The following is a 19433-nucleotide window of genomic DNA, read 5'->3' on the forward strand; positions in this document are numbered from 1 at the left end:
TTTTATTTATTATCATTATTATTATTATTAGAATTCTTGGTATTTATAGTAACTGTGTCTAATTTCTGAATATAACATTTATGAACCATCAACATTTTAATTTTATTTATTTTTTTCCTTTATGAAGCTTCTTTGATCAGAGGAAACCGTGCAAACTGTGCCCTGTTCTGTGATAACCTTGACTGGCTGGTCAGTAAACTGGACCGTCTGGAAGCGTCTTCAGGTACAACTCTATTATGCTCCCACTGGCTTTCTAAGACGTTTCAGTGTTTGTGTCATTGTTTGTATTGTAAATTCATTGCTCAATATTAACATAGTTTAGGTGACATATTGTAACTAAAATGTAACTGTTTTATTTAGAGGCTTTTCTCTGCTTTATATGCTGCTCACTCTGTCTGGTGTGCATTTTGTTTCCTGTAATAGCCTCTCCAACAGAGGAAAAAAGATTCCAAATTAATATTAATATAACTGTGAATGCTGAAACCTCTTATGTTTTGTTGAGTAATCCATCGTTTGACATGAATTGAACTGCTGATGACCTTCCAGCTGTGTTGTTTTTCTCACAGGAATCTTAGAGGTGTTGTACTGTGTTCTGATCGAGAGTCCAGAGGTCTTGAATATTATCAAGGAGAATCACATCAAATCAATCATCTCTCTTCTGGATAAACATGGACGCAATCATAAGGTGGGCAACCTGAGTTACTGTAAGCTGAGCATTTTGGAAAACTTCCTCTGTGATTGGAGTTGAGACATTTCAGAAAGCACTCTAGCTCTCTTCGAGTCTGCACAGCAGACTGTGAAGCACCTCTCGATCAATTTCTCTACAGGGAGGATTTTCCTGAGAAAAAAGTACCAGACACCACTGTGTGTTTAAAACAACAGATAGAAAAGCATTTATGAACTGGCTGTACTCTAGGTTGAAATATTTCCTTTTATATCTTACCCATATTGATACAAATTATCTATTATTTTGTGGCCGAGCAGCACCAGAACGATCTCTCTCCCTGTTTCCTCCAGGTCTTGGACGTGCTGTGCTCCCTCTGTGTGTGTAACGGTGTGGCTGTGAGGTCCAACCAGAATCTCATCACTGAGAATCTGCTTCCAGGTCGTGACCTCCTTCTTCAAACCAACATCATCAACTACGTAACCAGGTAGATCCATCTGAAATATTAAAGTCCTATACAGACAGTGGTCTTTGGTGTGCTGTTTTCCTACTTATCAAAATACGTGCTTATCTTTTCTTTTTTATGTGCCCTTAGCATGAGACCAAACATTTTCCTTGGCACATGTGAAGGATCCACCCAGTTTAAAAAGTGGTATTTTGAGGTGATGGTAGACATCGTGGAGCCCTTCCTGACCGCTCAGCCCTTCCACCTGCGTGTGGGCTGGGCTCTGACTGAGGGCTTCAGCCCCTATCCCGGAGGAGGGGAGGGCTGGGGGGCCAACGGGGTTGGAGACGACCTCTACTCCTACGGCTTTGATGGACTGCACCTCTGGTCAGGTAGAGCAAAAAGGAGCCAATTTACAAAATTATTTTGCTGGGATTAGTGTCAAAATCAACATTAAGATCATAACATGTTACATTTTTTTTAACCTGGATAAGTGGCTTGAAAATTGTCATGGATTGATAGTTTTGGACCATTATTAAACTGTATGTGCTGACACCAGTATTTGCCCAGAATTTATATACATTAGCCTATGTTTACAACATTTCCATTTATATTACAGTTTTTTTCTGATTAGGCACTTTCTTTGAAACTGTTGACTATTTTACACACTAACCACAAACCTTACACCAAACCAGCAAAACATTTGACAGCTCTTGCAATTTGACAGTTTCTTGCAAAACTCTGTAAAACTGTGTTTTCTTACGTCAATACAGCACACACAAACTACAACTACACAATGATAGCATAAATTAACTTTTAATTTACTTCTACACCTCCTTGTCCTCTTCCTCCTATTTCCTTACCTCCTTATCCTCACCTCCACCTCTTACCTCATCCTCCCCCTCCTCGACTTCTCACCCTGCTTACTCTCTGTCCAACATTGGCTTCAATTGTTGTTCCAACCAAATGTTTAAATGTGGCCTATTTATAGAAATGTGACAGTGGAGAACGGATAAATAAAATTGCTTTGTGTCCGCAGGTCGAGTTCCACGTAATGTCGCCACGCCCAACCAGCACATCTTGGCAGCAGGGGATGTGATCAGCTGTTGTTTGGATCTGAGCGTGCCCAGTATTTCATTCCGTATGAACGGGCACCCTGTCCAGGGCATGTTTGAGAACTTCAACCTGGATGGCCTGTTCTTCCCTGCTGTCAGCTTTTCTGCAGGCGTTAAGTAGGACATCATGAATGATAATACAAGATATTACCAATGCACCGGCTTTTTCATGAATATAGAGTGCTGTAAGATTAATGACAATTTTCTGCTCTTTAACCATTAGGGTGCGATTCCTTCTTGGTGGGCGTCATGGGGATTTTAAGTTCCTCCCACCTCCAGGTTACGCTCCGTGCCATGAGGCAGTGCTGCCCAGGGATCGTTTGCGGATTGAGCCCATCAAGGAATATAAGCATGACTTTAATGGAGTCCGTAACCTTTTAGGCCCCACACAGTCCCTCTCACATACTGCCTTCACTCCCTGCCCTGTGGACACAGTACAGGTAAAATCCATAACTTTTCTTTCTCTTATCTTCCTCTTGTCCACTGCACCTGTCTTCCTCTTATCAACTTTATTACCCTTTCAGATTGTGCTTCCTCCACATTTGGAGCGCATTCGCGAGAAGCTAGCAGAAAATAGCCATGAATTATGGGCTGTTACTCGAATTGAACAAGGATGGACCTATGGATCAGTGAGTGTTTTCAGTGTGGCTAATCTTTACCCACAGCATTGACAGGTGTCTGCATTAAAATACCCACTTCCAGTTTCCTAAAACAGTCTTCACTCTTTCCTTGTGAACAATGACGTCATGAAGTTTCGTGATGACAACAAGAAGCTTCACCCATGTCTGGTAGATTTCCAGAGTCTGCCAGAACCAGAGAAGAATTACAATTTGGCAATGTCAGGAGAGACACTTAAGTAAGTCAATGCCTTTGCTCACTCAACAATGTGCTTTCTTATATTTCTATTTCTTATTTCTTGTGTCATTCATTTTAAAGGACCCTGCTAGCACTGGGCTGCCACGTGGGAATGGGAGATGAGAAAGCAGAGGAGAATCTGAAAAAGATCAAGCTCCCCAAAACGTGAGCTGCCAAGCATTCATTTATTTTGAGTTTCCTTTAGCATGTACACACTTACGTCTGAGCCTCTCCAGGTGTAGTGGACTCACTCTCTTCACATGATCATCTTTAGTTACATGCAGAGCAGTGGGTACAAGCCGGCGCCTCTCGACCTCAACCATGTCAAGCTGACCCCTAATCAGAACACACTGGTGGAGAGACTGGCAGAAAACGGACACAACGTGTGGGCAAGAGACCGGGTCCGTCAGGGCTGGACGTATAGTATTGTGCAGGTATTTTCCATCTCTTTACTCCTGCAGTCAAGAAGTCATATTGTTAATAATGACTCAGGTTAGACTTTATATGTTTGAGGTCATGTCGATGAGCAGAGGCTGCACTAAAATGATTTTTCTTTGGAAAAAGAGCATTTTATTCCTACATTAGTTTCATTTTTAATATGTGACCGCTTTTCTTCTATAGGATATAATGAACAAGCGTAATCCTCGTCTGGTTCCTTACAACCTACTCGATGAAAAGACCAAAAAGACCAATAGAGACACTGTTTGTGCAGCTGTTCGCACTCTTATTGGCTATGGTTACAACATAGAACCACCTGACCAAGAGAGCAGTGAGTGTACATTGCTTTCTGATACAAAAAATCATTAGTTTTGATATTTGGTATTAATTTGTTTCTGTTCAGCCTTAAAATATTTTAGTCAACCTTGATTGCTGCTGTGTTTGTGTTACTGCAGGCGGGCATGGGCCAGGCGGTGCCCGAGGAGATAAGATCCGGGTGTTCAGAGCGGAGAAGTCTTACGCCGTCACGCAGGGGAAATGGTACTTTGAGTTTGAGGCCGTCACAGTCGGGGAGATGAGAGTGGGCTGGGCCAGACCTAGCGTCCGTGCCGATACTGAACTTGGCGCAGATGAGTTGGCTTACATCTTTAATGGTTTCAAGGTATGAGCTCAGCTTTTTTTTTACATGGTTGTGAAGTAGGGCTAGGTGATATGGACAAAATCAAATACCATGATATCTTTGAAGGACTACCTTGATATCAGTGAAAACTGTGACAGTATGGTAGGGATGACTTTTGGTGCCATGGGGATATGATAACCAAGCAGGTAGAGGCAAATAAAACAGTCTCCCAAGTTTAAAAAAAAAAAAAAAATTGCATCCCTTTACTAAAATACAACCTTTCAAACCAAAAACCAGGAAACCATAATAATGAGAAGAAGAAGAAGAAGAAGAAGAAGAAGAAGAAGAAGAAGAAAAAGAAGAGGAAACTTTATATACCACCTATAGCAACATAAAATGGCCAGTAAAAGGGTAATAAAAGGGTATTAAAAACAGAAAGACAGATATTTAAAATAGAAAACGTTAGGCAGTAATCAAAAGCATATAAGGATAAAAAACGATAAGAGAGGATAATTACCGGCTGTAATTAGGTAGTAAAAGACAACAATTGTGCCATCACGATATTACATTATTTAAAATATATCTATCTATCTATATCTAGTTTCATATCATAATATCATCACCTTCCCCAGCCTTATTGTAAAGGTTGCCAGGCCCTTTTGGTTGTACCATCTGAAATTAAATTTTTGTATTTTACAGGCCCAACGTTGGCATATGGGAAATGAGTCGTTTGGTCGTCAGTGGCAGTCTGGTGATGTTGTCGGCTGTATGATCGACCTCACTGAGATGAACATCATGTTCACCCTCAACGGAGAGATGCTGATCAGTGACTCAGGCTCAGAGATGGCCTTTAAAGATATAGAGATTGGAGAGGGTAGGTAACAACGCTCATGACACATGAAATGAATTTCTCAAACATGAACATGAGAACATTTCGGGTTCTGTTCTTACAACTACGACTACTACTACTACTAATAATAATTATAGTAATAATAATAATATATTTTATTTGATAGGTGCATCTCTTAATACCCAAGGCCAATTGCTGTGTATGTTTGTATACCAACCATCCCCCAGGCTTTATTCCGGTTTGCAGTCTGGGCCTGTCTCAAGTTGGCAGGATCAACCTGGGCCAGAACGTCAGCAGTCTGCGTTACTTCACCATCTGTGGCCTGCAGGAGGGATTTGAGCCCTTTGCTATCAACATGAAAAGAGACATCACCATGTGGTTCAGCAAGAGCCTGCCCCAATTCATCCCTGTCCCTACAGACCATCCCCATATTGAGGTAGAACATGTGCCTTAGCTGGCATAGGATTTTTAATCAAATGTATTTTTTTTTCTTACAGGCATTAGAAGTGTGACATAAGTTTGTTCAGAAACCTTTGGATGAATTTGGAATGGCAGTTCAAATGCATTTTCTCTACAGTGGAAAATATAGTGGTGTTTTCACATATTAGGAGAGTAATTTTTTCTTAAAAAAAAAAAAAAAAAAGGTGTGAAAATCTACAAAGAACTATCCAAATGTCATTATTTATTCTGAAGAACATAGAAAATAAGGATAATCTATTTTTTGACCCAGAATCAAATCAGACACAAATGACAATATGACTTCTGATGCCTGATGATTGTGTTGAATTCCCTGTATTGTTCTTCCCCCTTGTTCCTCCTCTAGATGTCTCGTGTGGACGGGACAGTGGACAGTGCACCTTGTCTGAAAGTGACCCACAAGACCTTCGGCTCTCAGAACGCCAACACAGATTTACTTTTCCTCAGACTCAGCATGCCAGTTGAGTTTCACGAGACCTTCAAAGTCCCAGCAGGGACCACCCTCCTCACTCGCGCCCTGACGATCCCCGAGGACGAGGTGGTAGAGGTGGACCCTGACTCCGACTTTGAGGTGCTCAAGAAGTCGGCCTCTCGCAAGGAGCAGGAGGAGGAGAAGAAAGAGTCCTCGGTGCCAAAGGAGATCCCTGCCATCAAAAATGGAGAGAACGAGAAGGACGCCTCCACTGAGAAGAGCAAGAAGAGAGGGTTCGTATGGCTTAATATACAGCAAGCTGCAGAGGGAATGTATGGGAAACAGTATCCAATGAAGACAGTAATTGCACTTTCTTCTAAAATGTGTCTGAACAAGTTTCCCTGTTATCTACAGGTTCCTTTTCAAGGCTAAAAAGGCTGCATTAATTACTCCTCCCCCTGTTATTCCCACAATGCCACGCTTAGTAGAGGACGTGGTGCCAGATGACCGTGATGACGTTGACATAATCCTCAACACCACCACAGTATGACTTCAACTGTTGAATTTATTTATATATACATATCTCCATATATCTGTATGTACACACGTACACACACACACAAATGTAATTGTTTGCATTGTCTAACTTATTCAACTTTTTTTTTTTTTCAACCCATCTCTTTCTTTTACCAGTACTATTACTCTGTGCGAGTGTTTGCGGGGCAGGAGCCCAGTGGTGTGTGGGTGGGCTGGATCACGCCTGACTATCATCAGTATGACCCTCACTTTGACCTCAGCAAAGTGAGAAATGTAACGGTCACTGTCGGTGATGACAAAGGCAACATTCATGATAGGTGCGCTACTGTTGTAGACTTAAAACATAATAATACTGTCAATTTGCACCGTTATTTCCATTATAAAATTATACCCACATATTGCATAATTGTCCCTTTGTCGTTTTTTTTCTTCTTCCTCAGTATAAAACGCAGTAACTGCTACATGGTTTGTGGAGGGGACTTCAGCAGCTCCCAGCAGACCCGGGTCAGTCAGGAGGATTTTGTGATAGGCTGTCTTATTGACTTGGATACAGGACTCATGACTTTCACTGCCAATGGAAAAGAGATCAACACATTTTACCAGGTAAGGAAAACTGTTAAATGTGTTGTAGAATAAAAATAATGATAATAATAATGATAATGATCTTTAATTTTGGAGCCTTTTTCAAAATCAACATTACAAAATCCTTCACAAAGGCAGCAAAAAATAAAGTAAAATAAAATAAAAGTGCAATATATACAGTATACTTTAAAAAAGAAACTTCCTTCAGGTGGAGCCAAACACAAAGCTGTTCCCTGCCGTCTTTGTCCTACCATCCAGTCAGAATATGATTCAAGTTGAGCTTGGCAAGCTTAAGGTTAGTCCCTAAGATTCACTCCTTACTTTCTGTGGCTGTCCCTCAAATCAACAATATCATTACAGAATTTAAAATATAATTATTTAACCTATTTTAATTCATATTTTGTCTTTTTCTTTTTAATGTTTCGCCAGAACATTATGCCAATCTCAGCAGCCATGTTTCGGAGTGAGCGCAAGAACCCGGTTCCCCAGTGTCCCCCCAGACTGGATGTCCAGATGTTGACCCCAGTCATCTGGAGTCGCATGCCAAACCACTTCCTGGCTCCAGAGACAGCACGTGTTAGCGAGAGAATGGGCTGGAGGGTTGAGTGTAGGGAGCCCCTCACTATGATGGCCCTCCACATCCCAGAGGAAAACAGGTCAGAGCTGTACATCTCTGCATTTCTTTCTTAAAATGTTGGTGTTTGAGCACATATTTCGGGTAAACATTTTTAACCCCTTTGTGTAATCCAGGTGTATTGACATCCTGGAGCTGTCTGAACATATGGACCTGCTGAAATTCCACTACCACACTCTGAAGTTGTATGGCTCAGTGTGCGCTCTGGGAAACAACCGTGTGGCTCATGCTCTGTGCAGCCATGTGGACGAGTCCCAACTCTTCTACGCCATCGAAAACACCTACTTACCTGGACCAATGAGGAGCGGCTTCTATGACCTGCTTATCAGTATGCACCTGGAGTCTGCCAAGAGGAGCCGCCTGGGCACCAACAAGGAATTCATTGTACCCATGACAGATGAGACTCGCACCATCACCCTGTACTCTGACCAAGATAAAGCTCATGCTTTACCTGGGGTCGGCCTCACCACATGTCTGCGTCCTAAACTCCATTTCTCGTCCACTGGGTTTGTGGGAACAAACCTGGACATCTACACCCTGAGTCCAGTCATTCCCTTAGAGGTGAGATGGTGCATATCTGAGGTCATTTAGGGCCCTTTTCCACTGCACAACAATGAAAAATTAGCCCAAATGGGAGTAAACAAGAACTGGCTCTCCATTTGGTTGTAGTTACTATTTGTCTTTCAGCTGACCTCAGGTAACAGTAACACTTGTGGTGTCAAAGAGAAAAGGCAACTGACAGCAGATTTAACAAAGCAACTAATGGTTTCTTGTATTTACTCATATTTTTTAAACTTATACAACATTGTTTTTACTTGATAATAGCCACTATCATAGTCCAGTTCCTTCAAATGCAACAATATTATCCTATATACCCACTTCTTTCTTTTTCCTTCCTTAAAGCTCCCATTGAGTCTCATTCTCTGACTAAATGACAGTGGAGCTTGGTCCTCATCATCGCCATGCCTTTCTCTATTTGGCCTCTTAAAATGCAGCTAACAACAAAATGCTTCATTTTAACAGTGTGGCTACCATCTCTCACTGTTGTTTGCTTCAGTGACACATAAGTGTGTAACCAATCAGAAATAAGCAGTCAAATAATCCTGCCCCCAGAGGCCTGTTGCTTCACGTCGAGCAAGCACCAAAAAATCATGTGGAACTGAAACTGAACCTTTGGCAGATGGAAAAGCTTTTCCAAAGTTCCTGTTTATTAGTGCCAAAGAAGTGCTTTGGAATACAGCTGTCTGTCACTTGATTCAAAGTTTATTTGTGTTCCCAGGTGCTGAAGACCAAGGCTCTGAACATGCTGACTGAAGCTGTGCAGGATGGCGGTCAGGCAATGAGAGATCCTGTAGGAGGCAGCGTCGAATTTCATTTTGTTCCGATCCTCAAGCTCATCAGCACCCTCCTCATCATGGGTGTGTTTGACGATGAAGATGTCAAGCATATTCTGAAGATGATTGAGCCCACAGTTTTCAGCTCTGAGATAGTAGAAGCCCCTGCTGAAGAGGACCAAAAAGCAAAGGGAGAGAAGGAACAAAAGACAGCCATTAAAGCAGAAGAAGTGGTGAAGGAAAAGGAGCAGGGCGCAGCAGAGGAAGAAGATGAGGAGGAATTTGAAGATGAAGGCATGGAGGAGGAGGATTATGAGGAGGAGGAGGAAGAAGAGCAGTTAGAGGTAGAGGAAGAAGAGGATGAGGCACAACCCACCGGGCCAGATGAAGAAATGATAGAGGAGACAGAGCCATTAAATGAGGAAAAGGGAGCTGAAGAAACGGAGAAAAAGACAAAACCTGGAGAGACAGGCGGTGACGCAAAAGAAGCTCTAGATGAAGGACTTTTCCAGATGAAGCTACCAGAGTCTGTCAAACTGCAGGTGTGGGTGGTCTCTTAAAAGAATATGGAGGAATTACAGCTCACCTTTTAAATGACATTATTGTAAATACTACTAAAATCCTCACCCCTTACAAACTTTGCTTTTGTCCTTCAGATGTGCACTCTGCTGCAGTATTTCTGTGACTGTGAGCTGCGTCACAGAGTGGAGGCCATCATTGCCTTTTCAGACACGTTTGTCAGCCAAATACAAGCAAACCAGAGGCAACGCTACAATGAGCTGATGATGGCGTTCACCATGAGCGCTGCTGAGACCGCCCGCAAGACCCGTGAATTCCGCTCCCCACCACAGGAGCAGGTACTTTCAGGCCAAAGCCAAGTGTACACACAGAGCAGAGTGCACTGGAGTTAAGCTGAGCTAAAGAAAAAAAAATGCATTAAAAAAGCCCTTCAGAACAGGCATTTGCAATAAATTTTGTATTTACACTGCAAAAACTCTTAACAAGTGATTTAATATCATATTCTAAAAAAAATCTGCCAGTGGGATGAGACAAGGCTAATCAGCTTGTTTCCAGAATTTTCCTGAATTAAATATCATTTTCTTGATACCAGTGGGATAATCTGCCACATTCTGCCTTATTCCAGTATACTTACACCTGTTCCCAGGAAAATTCCTGAAACAGTTGAAACTGCAGTAGAACAGGGTGTGATTATCTCATCTGCTGGCACACTTTTTCACTCAATATAAGAATATAAGATTTTAAGACTGAATATGAGGCTAAATGACTTGCTTCAGTCCAGTTAGCAAGCCAAATACAATTCAAGCCTCAGTCTCATCAGCTGGATATTTGCATGTTTCAGCCATGGGGTATCAGTCAGTCAGGGAGTAATTAAGAGACATTCATGAGTCTGGCAAAACACACATGATTGGTTGGACTTTTGTTTACTGCTGTGCAGGTCAACATGCTTATGAACTTTAAGAACTGTGCTGAGGACGAGGAGTGCCCTGTTCCTGATGAGGTCCGCGATTCTCTGCTGTTGTTTCACAATGACCTGCTGGCACACTGTGGTCAGTGAGCATCTCTCAAACTCACCTACACTACAGCACCATCTAAAATCCCATAATATTATGGAGCTGATCTCTCTTTACACCCCACCCTCAGGTGTACATATTGAGGAAGAAGAGCAAGAGGAACAGGTGGATGACTCTCTCCGTGGACGGCTGCTCCGTTTGCTGGAAAAAGTGAGGAAATTACGTCAGAGGAAAGTGGAGACCGAACCTGAGCCGGAGGAGGAGAAAAAACCTGGTGAGCCTATCTTGCTAAGTCTGCCAATTAATTATGGTAATGCAAGTTACTACTAACATATGTCACAGTGATATAATAAAATGGATTAATGAGATCAGTTCTTACGGACTGGGACAAGTTTGAAGCTGCTGCAAGATACATGATAAACATACCTGTAACTGTGAATGATTGTGAATTTAAATTATAATGCTATAAGCAAAAAAATCACCACTCATATAGTATTTATTTGTCATTTATCAGCCCCTATACTGTTTTTCTGTCAAACAATATAGTGCTTGAGCAGTGGATAAGCAATTACTATTGCAATAGAACTATTGTTGATTAAAAATGGGTGATTTTTATCTGCTTCATCAGGCTAATTTGGCACCCCAGATCAGACTTTGTGTCTTGTTCTGCCATTACAATAAATCATAGCTTCTCACGTCGTGTTGCTTATTTTTACACTCTGTCTATCAGGGACCTTGCAGGAGCTGATTTCCCATACGATGATTCACTGGGCCCAGGAGTCGTTCATCCAGAACCCTGAGCTTGTGCGCATGATGTTCAGCCTCCTGCACCGGCAGTATGACGGGCTGGGAGAGCTTATCCGTGCCCTGCCCAAGGCTTACACCATCAACGCAGTGTCCATTCAAGACACTATGGACCTGCTTGAGTGCTTGGGCCAGATCCGCTCACTGCTTATCGTCCAGATGGGACCAGAGGAGGAGAGGCTGATGATTCAAAGCATTGGGTTGGTATCAGATTGATTTTACTATTTTCCGTTTGTATTTTGTTACCTTAAATCCAAAGAGTGAATAATTGCATGTCACAGAGACCATGTGCCAACTCAGCTTTTGTTTTTGTTAGGAACATCATGAGTAACAAAGTCTTCTACCAGCACCCCAACTTGATGCGAGCCTTGGGCATGCATGAAACTGTCATGGAGGTTATGGTCAATGTACTGGGTGGCGGAGACTCAAAGGTACGCTACGTAATTAACTCTACTGAATTGTGAAACTGTAAGTGCCTCAATTCACTGAGAGATCTGTCTTTATATTGCTGCCCGGTAACAGAGGGAGTGGTTAGTAGGACTCATAGTGTCACCAGTCTTTTTATTTAGAGATTTGTATCTTAACAATTGTTCCACTTGCAGGAGATCAGATTCCCTCGGATGGTTACAAACTGTTGCCGTTTTCTGTGCTACTTCTGCCGCATCAGTCGTCAGAATCAGCGCTCCATGTTTGACCATCTCAGCTACCTTCTGCAGAACAGTGGCATCGGCCTTGGTGAGCATTTTCAACCAGCATTTTTTTCTTGATGATTTGTTTTAGCACAGTGTGTGTGAACTGCGGTTAAACTGGACATTGCCTGCATTTTTTTTAGGAATGCGGGGCTCCACTCCCTTAGATGTGGCTGCAGCCTCTTGTATTGACAACAATGAGCTGGCATTGGCTCTGCAAGAGCAGGACTTAGAGATGGTAAAACACAACCAGCGTGTGGAAGTATGATCTCTATAAAATGGCTCAATATTCATGTGTGTATTGATGTCTCTGTAGGTGGTGAAGTATTTAGCTGGATGTGGACTGCAGAGCTGCCCAATGCTCCTGTCTAAGGGCTACCCTGATATTGGCTGGAACCCTTGTGGTGGAGAGAAATACCTTGACTTCCTCCGTTTTGCCGTATTTGTCAATGGTCTGGACTTTATTTGCTACTCTATGGAGTATTTAATACTCATACATTTATTCCTTGTGATTTTGTTCTTCACTGATGGCAAAGTCGGCTTCTTTTACCCCTCTAGGAGAGAGCGTGGAAGAGAATGCCAACGTGGTGGTGCGTCTCCTCATTCGTAGACCTGAGTGTTTTGGCCCAGCCCTGAGAGGGGAGGGTGGTAACGGCCTGTTGGCTGCCATAGAAGAGGCCATCAAAATATCAGAGGACCCTGCAAGGGATGGCCCCACTGTTAAGAAAGACAGACGTTTCCCCATGTAAGAGCGCCCAGCCTTGGTTTTAAGGCCTTATAAAGTCTACTAGTAGTTAGTATTAAGTGCCTTGTGTGCACCAGTATTTTGGCAGCAGAGAGATTTACAGCCAGTATGTTTTTTCTTATAGGTTTGGAGGAGAAGAGCAGCATGAGGAGAACAGAGTTCACCTGGGAAATGCCATCATGTCCTTCTACTCTGCCCTGATTGACTTGCTGGGACGCTGTGCTCCAGAGATGCATGTAAGTTACTTAACAGTTGCTGAGGTGGATTTTGTCCGGCGACTTATCAAATAGGTTAGGATTGGAATATGTTGTTTTTTTTTTATATATTGTAAATCCATTTGAAGATATTTTTGTATTGAAAAAATGGTTTATTTTTCTCCTAAAGTTGATCCAAGCTGGTAAGGGTGAAGCCCTGAGGATCCGGGCAATCCTGAGATCTCTGGTTCCTATTGAGGATCTGGTGGGAGTCATCAGCCTGCCTGTTCAGATTCCTTCTTTTGGAAAAGGTAAACACTTGAGAAACAGTTTTGCAGTTAAACAGTTAAGTGGATTTAAACTGAAAAAGTACAGAATAAAAAAATTATGTAACTGCTCTGATATCTAATTCAATGTTTCTTCCTGCTACCAGTGTCTGCATTAAGTAAAATAATCCTGCATAATGAATTTAGCCTGTATCTTCTAAATTTGCAAAGCTATGTGGCAAAAGCTGACAATTTCAACAAACGGACTATTATTAAGCTTGGACATTATGGAAACATGTTCATGAAAATCGTGTTCTGTGTGATTATCCTCCCAAAGATAACAGTATTATGTATTAATTGTGTTCACCCTTAAACTGTTTGAAAAAACAAAACATTGGGGAAATCTCTGGCCAGCATTAGATGACTGTGACTGGTCACATGCATAAAGAGGTCATCTTGTGTTGTAGCCCTTGCTATATATTTCTGATTATTTCTTTGTATTTTGTGATGGTTAGACAACAGCATCATAGAGCCGAAAATGTCAGCCAGTTTTGTGCCAGATCACAAAGCTCCCATGGTGCTGTTCCTGGACAGAGTGTATGGTATTGACAACCAAGACTTCCTGCTCCATGTATTGGAGGTGGGCTTTCTGCCTGACATGAGGGCTGCTGCCTCTCTGGACACGGTGAGCCTCAAACAGTTCCTTATTTCCTTGTGGAGAAAAATTCTAGCCAATAATAACCCTGTATGGGATGGGACTTCCTGGTTTTGTGTACATGGAGCTAACCCACCTGAGTGTTTTATTTTCGAAAAATCGATCGATCAATCGAAATTAGTGTAACTAAGAGATTTGCTGAAAAAATAATTTTTTCATGGTTAGATTTTCAAATGTGGCACCACTGTCACAGACAATACTTCCATGGTCAGTGAGCGGAGCTCTGGTTACGAGCCGGTGTGCGAGCAGGCAGTGAGATGGACGGAGACTATCTGCATATTCATAGGTCCAAACATGTTTAATGAGGGGACATTTTATAGTTATATTTAAGCAGTTTTAAGGTAGTAAAGGATGTTTTTTCACTGAAATTTGTTTTTAAATATGTGATATTGATGATCAGAGTTTTTTAGGAGCTTAATAACTGGCTGAAGGGGGATTTTAAATCACCATGAGAATTTCTTTCTTTTCGATAGGCTGCTTTCAGCACCACAGAAATGGCCCTCGCTTTGAATCGCTACCTGTGCTCTGCTGTGTTGCCCCTCATCACCAAGTGTGCCCCGCTGTTTGCTGGCAGTGACCACCGAGCCATAATGATTGACTCCATGTTGCATACAATCTACCGGCTGTCTCGTGGACGAGCCTTCACAAAGGCCCAAAGAGACATCATTGAAGAGTGCCTTATGGCTCTGTGCAAGTGAGCTTGACTTCATGGCAAACTTTGCATGATGTGTAATGCTACCAAGTGGATTTAAAAAATTAAGTTTTTTCCATTTGACTTCATTCTCAGACATCTACGTCCATCCATGCTCCAGCACCTGCTGAGACGTTTGGTGTTTGATGTGCCCATTCTCAATGAGTATGCCAAAATGCCACTGAAGGTAGGACAAGTTTTTAATTGTTAAATGATATATCAAATATCTCTGACAAATTGAAAAACTTTTCAATCATGACTGCATGATATTTTGTGTCCTGCAGCTTCTGACCAATCATTATGAGCGCTGTTGGAAATATTACTGCCTCCCTAATGGCTGGGCAAACTTTGGAGTGGCATCGGAGGAGGAGCTGCACCTGACCCGCAAGCTGTTCTGGGGGATCTTTGAGTCACTCGCACACAAGGTGAAGCACAAGCACAAGAAACTGTTATTCCACTTTTCACACAGGGCTTCTCGGTTTATTGTAATAGTAATGTATTGTGATTTCAGAAATTTGATGCTGAGATTTTCAAAATTTCTATGCCATGCATCTGCGCCATTGCCGGAGCCATACCTCCTGACTATGTGGATGCCAGCTACTCCTCCAAAACAGAGAAAAAAGCCTCAGTAGATGCAGAAGGAAACTTTGACCCCAAACCAGTTGAGACCACAAAGTGAGAACATACTGATTTTTGTTGATTTGCCTTACATACTACATGGTTAAAGATAATGACTCTGATTCTGTCTCCAACTGCAGCACTATCATTCCAGAGAGGCTGGATTCCTTTATCAACAAATACGCTGAATATACACATGATAAGTGGGCTTTTGAAAAGGTGGGGCTTTTACTTTTTCAGTTTGCCATACTAGTGACATGTTGAGACCCTATATAGTGTTTTTATGCAAGTTTTCAGACATTTTTGCAAAGCTGTCTATGATGCCAGCAAGTACAGGACTCTTGGAAGGAGGAAAGAACAATGTTGTACTTGTAGGCACAAATGATGCTTGTTCATTTGTAACTCATATGCGTCTGTGTGTCATGTCTCAGATTCAGAATAACTGGTCGTACGGAGAAGTGCTGGATGAAAATGCAAAAACCCATCCCATGCTCAGACCATACAAAACTTTCTCAGAGAAGGTAAGCTTGCAGTCATGTTGTGTGCTGTTCCAGTACCTAGATTATGTCTGTGTCTGCCTCTGATCTTTGAACTGACTCTTCCTATGGCAGGACAAAGAGATCTACCGTTGGCCCATTAAAGAATCCATCAAAGCCATGCTTGCATGGGAGTGGACCATAGATAAAGCTAGAGAGGAAGAAGAGTCAGAGAAGAAGAAGGCAGCATCTCGAAAGATCTCCCAAACAGCACAGGTATAGTCAGATGGACACACTAATATCTACTTATAGTTATGAATTTAGTGGTAATTACTGTATGTGATGATAACTCTTGATGTTCTAGGCAACCTATGATCCAAGCCATGGTTACAGTCCCCAGCCCATTGAAATCTCACATATGGCTCTTTCAAGAGACCTTCAGGTATGGTGGTGAATATTTGAGCCTATACTGTAACTTTAGCATTTCATCAGTGCTCATAGTTTGTATCTGTTCCCAGTCTATGGCAGAGCAATTGGCAGAAAATTACCACAACACCTGGGGGCGGAAAAAGAAACTGGAGCTGCAGGCAAAAGGTGAGGGATTATTTTACAGACAAGAACCTGAACACGTACAGTAGAGCATGTGAAATTCAACTTTTGCCCGACTTTTAGGTCATTAAAAGCTTTCATTGTTTCTTTGTTTTGTGTAGGAGGGGGCACACATCCTTTGCTGGTGCCCTATGACACTCTGACAGCAAAAGAAAAGGCACGAGACAGAGAGAAGGCTCACGAGCTGCTCAAATTCCTGCAGCTTAATGGATATGCTGTCACAAGGTGATAATGCATGAGATGGAACAGCCACATTTTATTTGCTTTTGACATGTTACATTTACTTTTATCTGGTAAAATCATTTTTGTTTAATATTTTGATTAGGTTGGTAAGATTTCATTATCCATGTTAATTTGCAAACTGTGGCGGTGATAACATAATTCTAACTTACATTCACATTGTAGAGCCAACAGAAACAAAAGATGCAAATAGATCACCAAGCCTGCCAAAGTGAAATGTGAAACTTTACCATATGATAGTCCTGGCTGTCTATGAATACACTCCTGCACCCAGAATAAGACCTGATAATGGCCACAGTGCTTTTTTTTTTTTTTTTTTTAATGTACATACCCTTTTAACAGCTATGGTTCGGTTTCAGTGAGTGATAGCAGTAAAAGCGTATAAAATAATATATTAATGGTCACATTCTAAGTTGGCAAATTTGCAGCATTTGATTATGTGGTGAAAACATTTGGAATGAAAATTGTACTGGCTTTACATAGTGTGACATATCCAACAATGAACCCAAGAGGGTCAAATTTTGCTGTTTTTCTCTGAATCAGTGCAGTAACACATTTAAATTCTATTTCACCTCAGGGGCCTTAAAGATATGGAGTCTGACATCTCATCTATCGAGAAGAGATTTGCCTATGGTTTCCTGCAGAAGCTGTTGAAATGGATGGAAATTGCCCAGGAGTTTATCGCTCATCTTGGTATTATGGGGCCTGGGTGGGAGAACAGATCCTGTAATATCTGATAGAGATGTATTTGTCCAAGTATAACCAGGTCTTTTCAGCTGGAGTTGTAAAGATGCTGTCATAATTTGCAATGTGCTTTACAGAGGCTGTGGTAAGCAGTGGACGCGTGGAGAAGTCTCCTCATGAGCAAGAAATCAAATTCTTTGCCAAGGTGAGGCTGTTGTGTAGATCTGGAGTGGTCATAATGTTTAAGACCTGGTTTATTCCTGTGATTCCACTCAGTGTGGTAACTCCTCTCTCTCAGATCCTGTTGCCTTTGATCAACCAGTACTTTAAAAACCACTGCCTCTACTTCCTCTCTACACCTGCCAAAGTTCTGGGCAGTGGTGGGCATTCCTCTAACAAGGAGAAGGAGATGATTGCAAGGTAATTTTCTCTCTCTTTCTCTTTCAGACATGCACACAGGCTTTATTATGTATTCCGCTGTTATTTCACATTCCCCCCTTATAATCAGGATTCCTTTCCTTTCCTTTCCTTTCCTTTCCTTTCCTTTCCTTTCCTTTCCTTTCCTTTCCTTTCCTTTCTGTAATAGTATCTTCTGTAAAATGTCTGCTCTGGTGAGACACAGAGTTTCTCTTTTTGGTAAGAAGTCTATGAGGTTTCTTATCAATCCTTCTCGCTTTTTGCACTCTTTTCTATGATCATGTCACTTTTTAATGATACATATGTGTTTCTCTAGTTTATAGAGGAGATCTCATAACAGCCTAATTGTATTTGTAATTTTTGCAGGAACCGATGCTCCAGCGATTGTTAACTGTCTTCACATTCTGGCACGATCACTGGATGCAAGGTTTAGTTTTCTTTTTTTACAAGATGCATAATGCAATTTAGATCAATAAGAACATAAATGTTCTTATTGTTAAGTGTGTTCATTTCCACTATATTCTTGCTGATTTGCGTTATCAGGACAGTGATGAAGTCTGGGCCTGAGATTGTCAAAGCAGGGTTGCGGTCATTCTTTGAGAGCGCTGCTGATGATATAGAGAAAATGGTAGAAAACCTCAAACTAGGGAAAGTATCTAAAGGCAATCAGGTAAACAGACAAGAATTAAACTGTCTATACATGTACATCTTTCCCTGATTTTTTTCCTTGTTGAGCTGATACAGATTCATCCACAATCTTGTAAAACCCTGTATGATATGTTCCCTTTAAAGCAAGTAAAAGGTGTGTCCCAAAACATTAACTACACCACCGTCGCCTTGCTCCCAGTTCTTACCTCCCTGTTCGACCACATCGCTCAGCACCAGTTTGGAGATGATGTCATATGTGAGCGCAGCCGTCACATCAGCATTCCTTATTTCACATTGGTATTTTTTCAGTCTCAGTGTTTTTCCTGACACCATCTGTCTCTGTTGCTTTCATACAGTGGATGATCTACAGATGTCATGTTATCGCATTATGTGTAGTATCTACTCCCTCGGCACTGTCAAGAATCCACATGTTGAGAGGTGAGCCTGAGTTCTCAAATATTATGAATTTGCACAGGGGTTTAGAAGTGGTCGCTTGTGAGAGTTTCTTTGCATTTGTCTTTTTCATTTTCAGGCAGAGGCCAGCTCTTGGAGAGTGTCTGGCTCACCTTGCAGCTGCTATGCCGGTTGCCTACTTGGAACCCCATCTAAACGAGTTCAATGCTTTCTCAGTCTACACCACGAAGACACCCAGGGAGAGAGCCAGTGAGTGTGTTACCCAGTCTACAATCTATGGATTTGTTTTATGTCCAACCAAATCTTGCTCCTAAATTTTGTTTCTTTCGCTCTCTCAGTTTTGGGACTTCCAAACGAAGTCCAGGAGTTGTGCCCGGATATTCCCGAGCTGGACATTCTGCTAAAGGACATCGGGGACTTGGCAGAGTCAGGTGCCCGTTATACTGAGATGCCACATGTGATTGAGATCACTTTGCCCATGCTTTGCAACTATCTGCCCCGCTGGTGGGAGAGAGGCTCTGAGAACTTCCCTGAGCTGGAGGGCCAGCTGTGCACCGATGTCACCTCAGAACATCTCAACCAGCTGCTAGGCAGTATCATGAAGATTGTCGTCAATAACCTGGGTATTGATGAGGCCTCCTGGATGAAGAGGTTGGCTGGTGAGTGCTGCTTTTAATACTCGTCATGTGTCATAATATCCACCCGTGTGCATATATCCTACAACTCAAC

General features: G+C 42.0%; 1 protein-coding gene across 1 annotated transcript in view; it reads left to right on the top strand.

The window, feature by feature from the left end:
• LOC115371805 (ryanodine receptor 1-like) overlaps positions 1–19433 on the top strand; it is a 59931-nt gene that overhangs the window by 11189 nt on the left and 29309 nt on the right. The window contains exons 16-69 of the mRNA XM_030069353.1: positions 128–223; positions 567–685; positions 1018–1151; positions 1260–1501; positions 2149–2341; positions 2448–2664; positions 2749–2853; positions 2977–3080; positions 3161–3244; positions 3354–3513; positions 3701–3848; positions 3973–4178; positions 4836–5010; positions 5214–5422; positions 5810–6168; positions 6290–6419; positions 6569–6729; positions 6853–7015; positions 7203–7289; positions 7424–7650; positions 7745–8189; positions 8908–9504; positions 9619–9819; positions 10419–10530; positions 10625–10768; positions 11225–11498; positions 11615–11729; positions 11901–12033; positions 12131–12225; positions 12304–12439; positions 12546–12732; positions 12857–12968; positions 13117–13237; positions 13708–13877; positions 14381–14601; positions 14695–14785; positions 14883–15023; positions 15110–15273; positions 15357–15435; positions 15648–15737; positions 15828–15968; positions 16057–16134; positions 16211–16286; positions 16403–16526; positions 17119–17234; positions 17363–17430; positions 17524–17645; positions 17812–17861; positions 18009–18069; positions 18186–18312; positions 18435–18546; positions 18647–18728; positions 18823–18953; positions 19043–19363. Coding sequence (XP_029925213.1) covers positions 128–223; positions 567–685; positions 1018–1151; positions 1260–1501; positions 2149–2341; positions 2448–2664; positions 2749–2853; positions 2977–3080; positions 3161–3244; positions 3354–3513; positions 3701–3848; positions 3973–4178; positions 4836–5010; positions 5214–5422; positions 5810–6168; positions 6290–6419; positions 6569–6729; positions 6853–7015; positions 7203–7289; positions 7424–7650; positions 7745–8189; positions 8908–9504; positions 9619–9819; positions 10419–10530; positions 10625–10768; positions 11225–11498; positions 11615–11729; positions 11901–12033; positions 12131–12225; positions 12304–12439; positions 12546–12732; positions 12857–12968; positions 13117–13237; positions 13708–13877; positions 14381–14601; positions 14695–14785; positions 14883–15023; positions 15110–15273; positions 15357–15435; positions 15648–15737; positions 15828–15968; positions 16057–16134; positions 16211–16286; positions 16403–16526; positions 17119–17234; positions 17363–17430; positions 17524–17645; positions 17812–17861; positions 18009–18069; positions 18186–18312; positions 18435–18546; positions 18647–18728; positions 18823–18953; positions 19043–19363 — 8556 coding nt within the window. The remainder of the gene's footprint in view (positions 1–127; positions 224–566; positions 686–1017; positions 1152–1259; positions 1502–2148; positions 2342–2447; positions 2665–2748; positions 2854–2976; positions 3081–3160; positions 3245–3353; positions 3514–3700; positions 3849–3972; positions 4179–4835; positions 5011–5213; positions 5423–5809; positions 6169–6289; positions 6420–6568; positions 6730–6852; positions 7016–7202; positions 7290–7423; positions 7651–7744; positions 8190–8907; positions 9505–9618; positions 9820–10418; positions 10531–10624; positions 10769–11224; positions 11499–11614; positions 11730–11900; positions 12034–12130; positions 12226–12303; positions 12440–12545; positions 12733–12856; positions 12969–13116; positions 13238–13707; positions 13878–14380; positions 14602–14694; positions 14786–14882; positions 15024–15109; positions 15274–15356; positions 15436–15647; positions 15738–15827; positions 15969–16056; positions 16135–16210; positions 16287–16402; positions 16527–17118; positions 17235–17362; positions 17431–17523; positions 17646–17811; positions 17862–18008; positions 18070–18185; positions 18313–18434; positions 18547–18646; positions 18729–18822; positions 18954–19042; positions 19364–19433) is intronic.

Source organism: Myripristis murdjan, chromosome 14, assembly GCF_902150065.1.
Source record: "Myripristis murdjan chromosome 14, fMyrMur1.1, whole genome shotgun sequence".
In the NCBI taxonomy this organism is placed as follows: domain Eukaryota; kingdom Metazoa; phylum Chordata; class Actinopteri; order Holocentriformes; family Holocentridae; genus Myripristis; species Myripristis murdjan.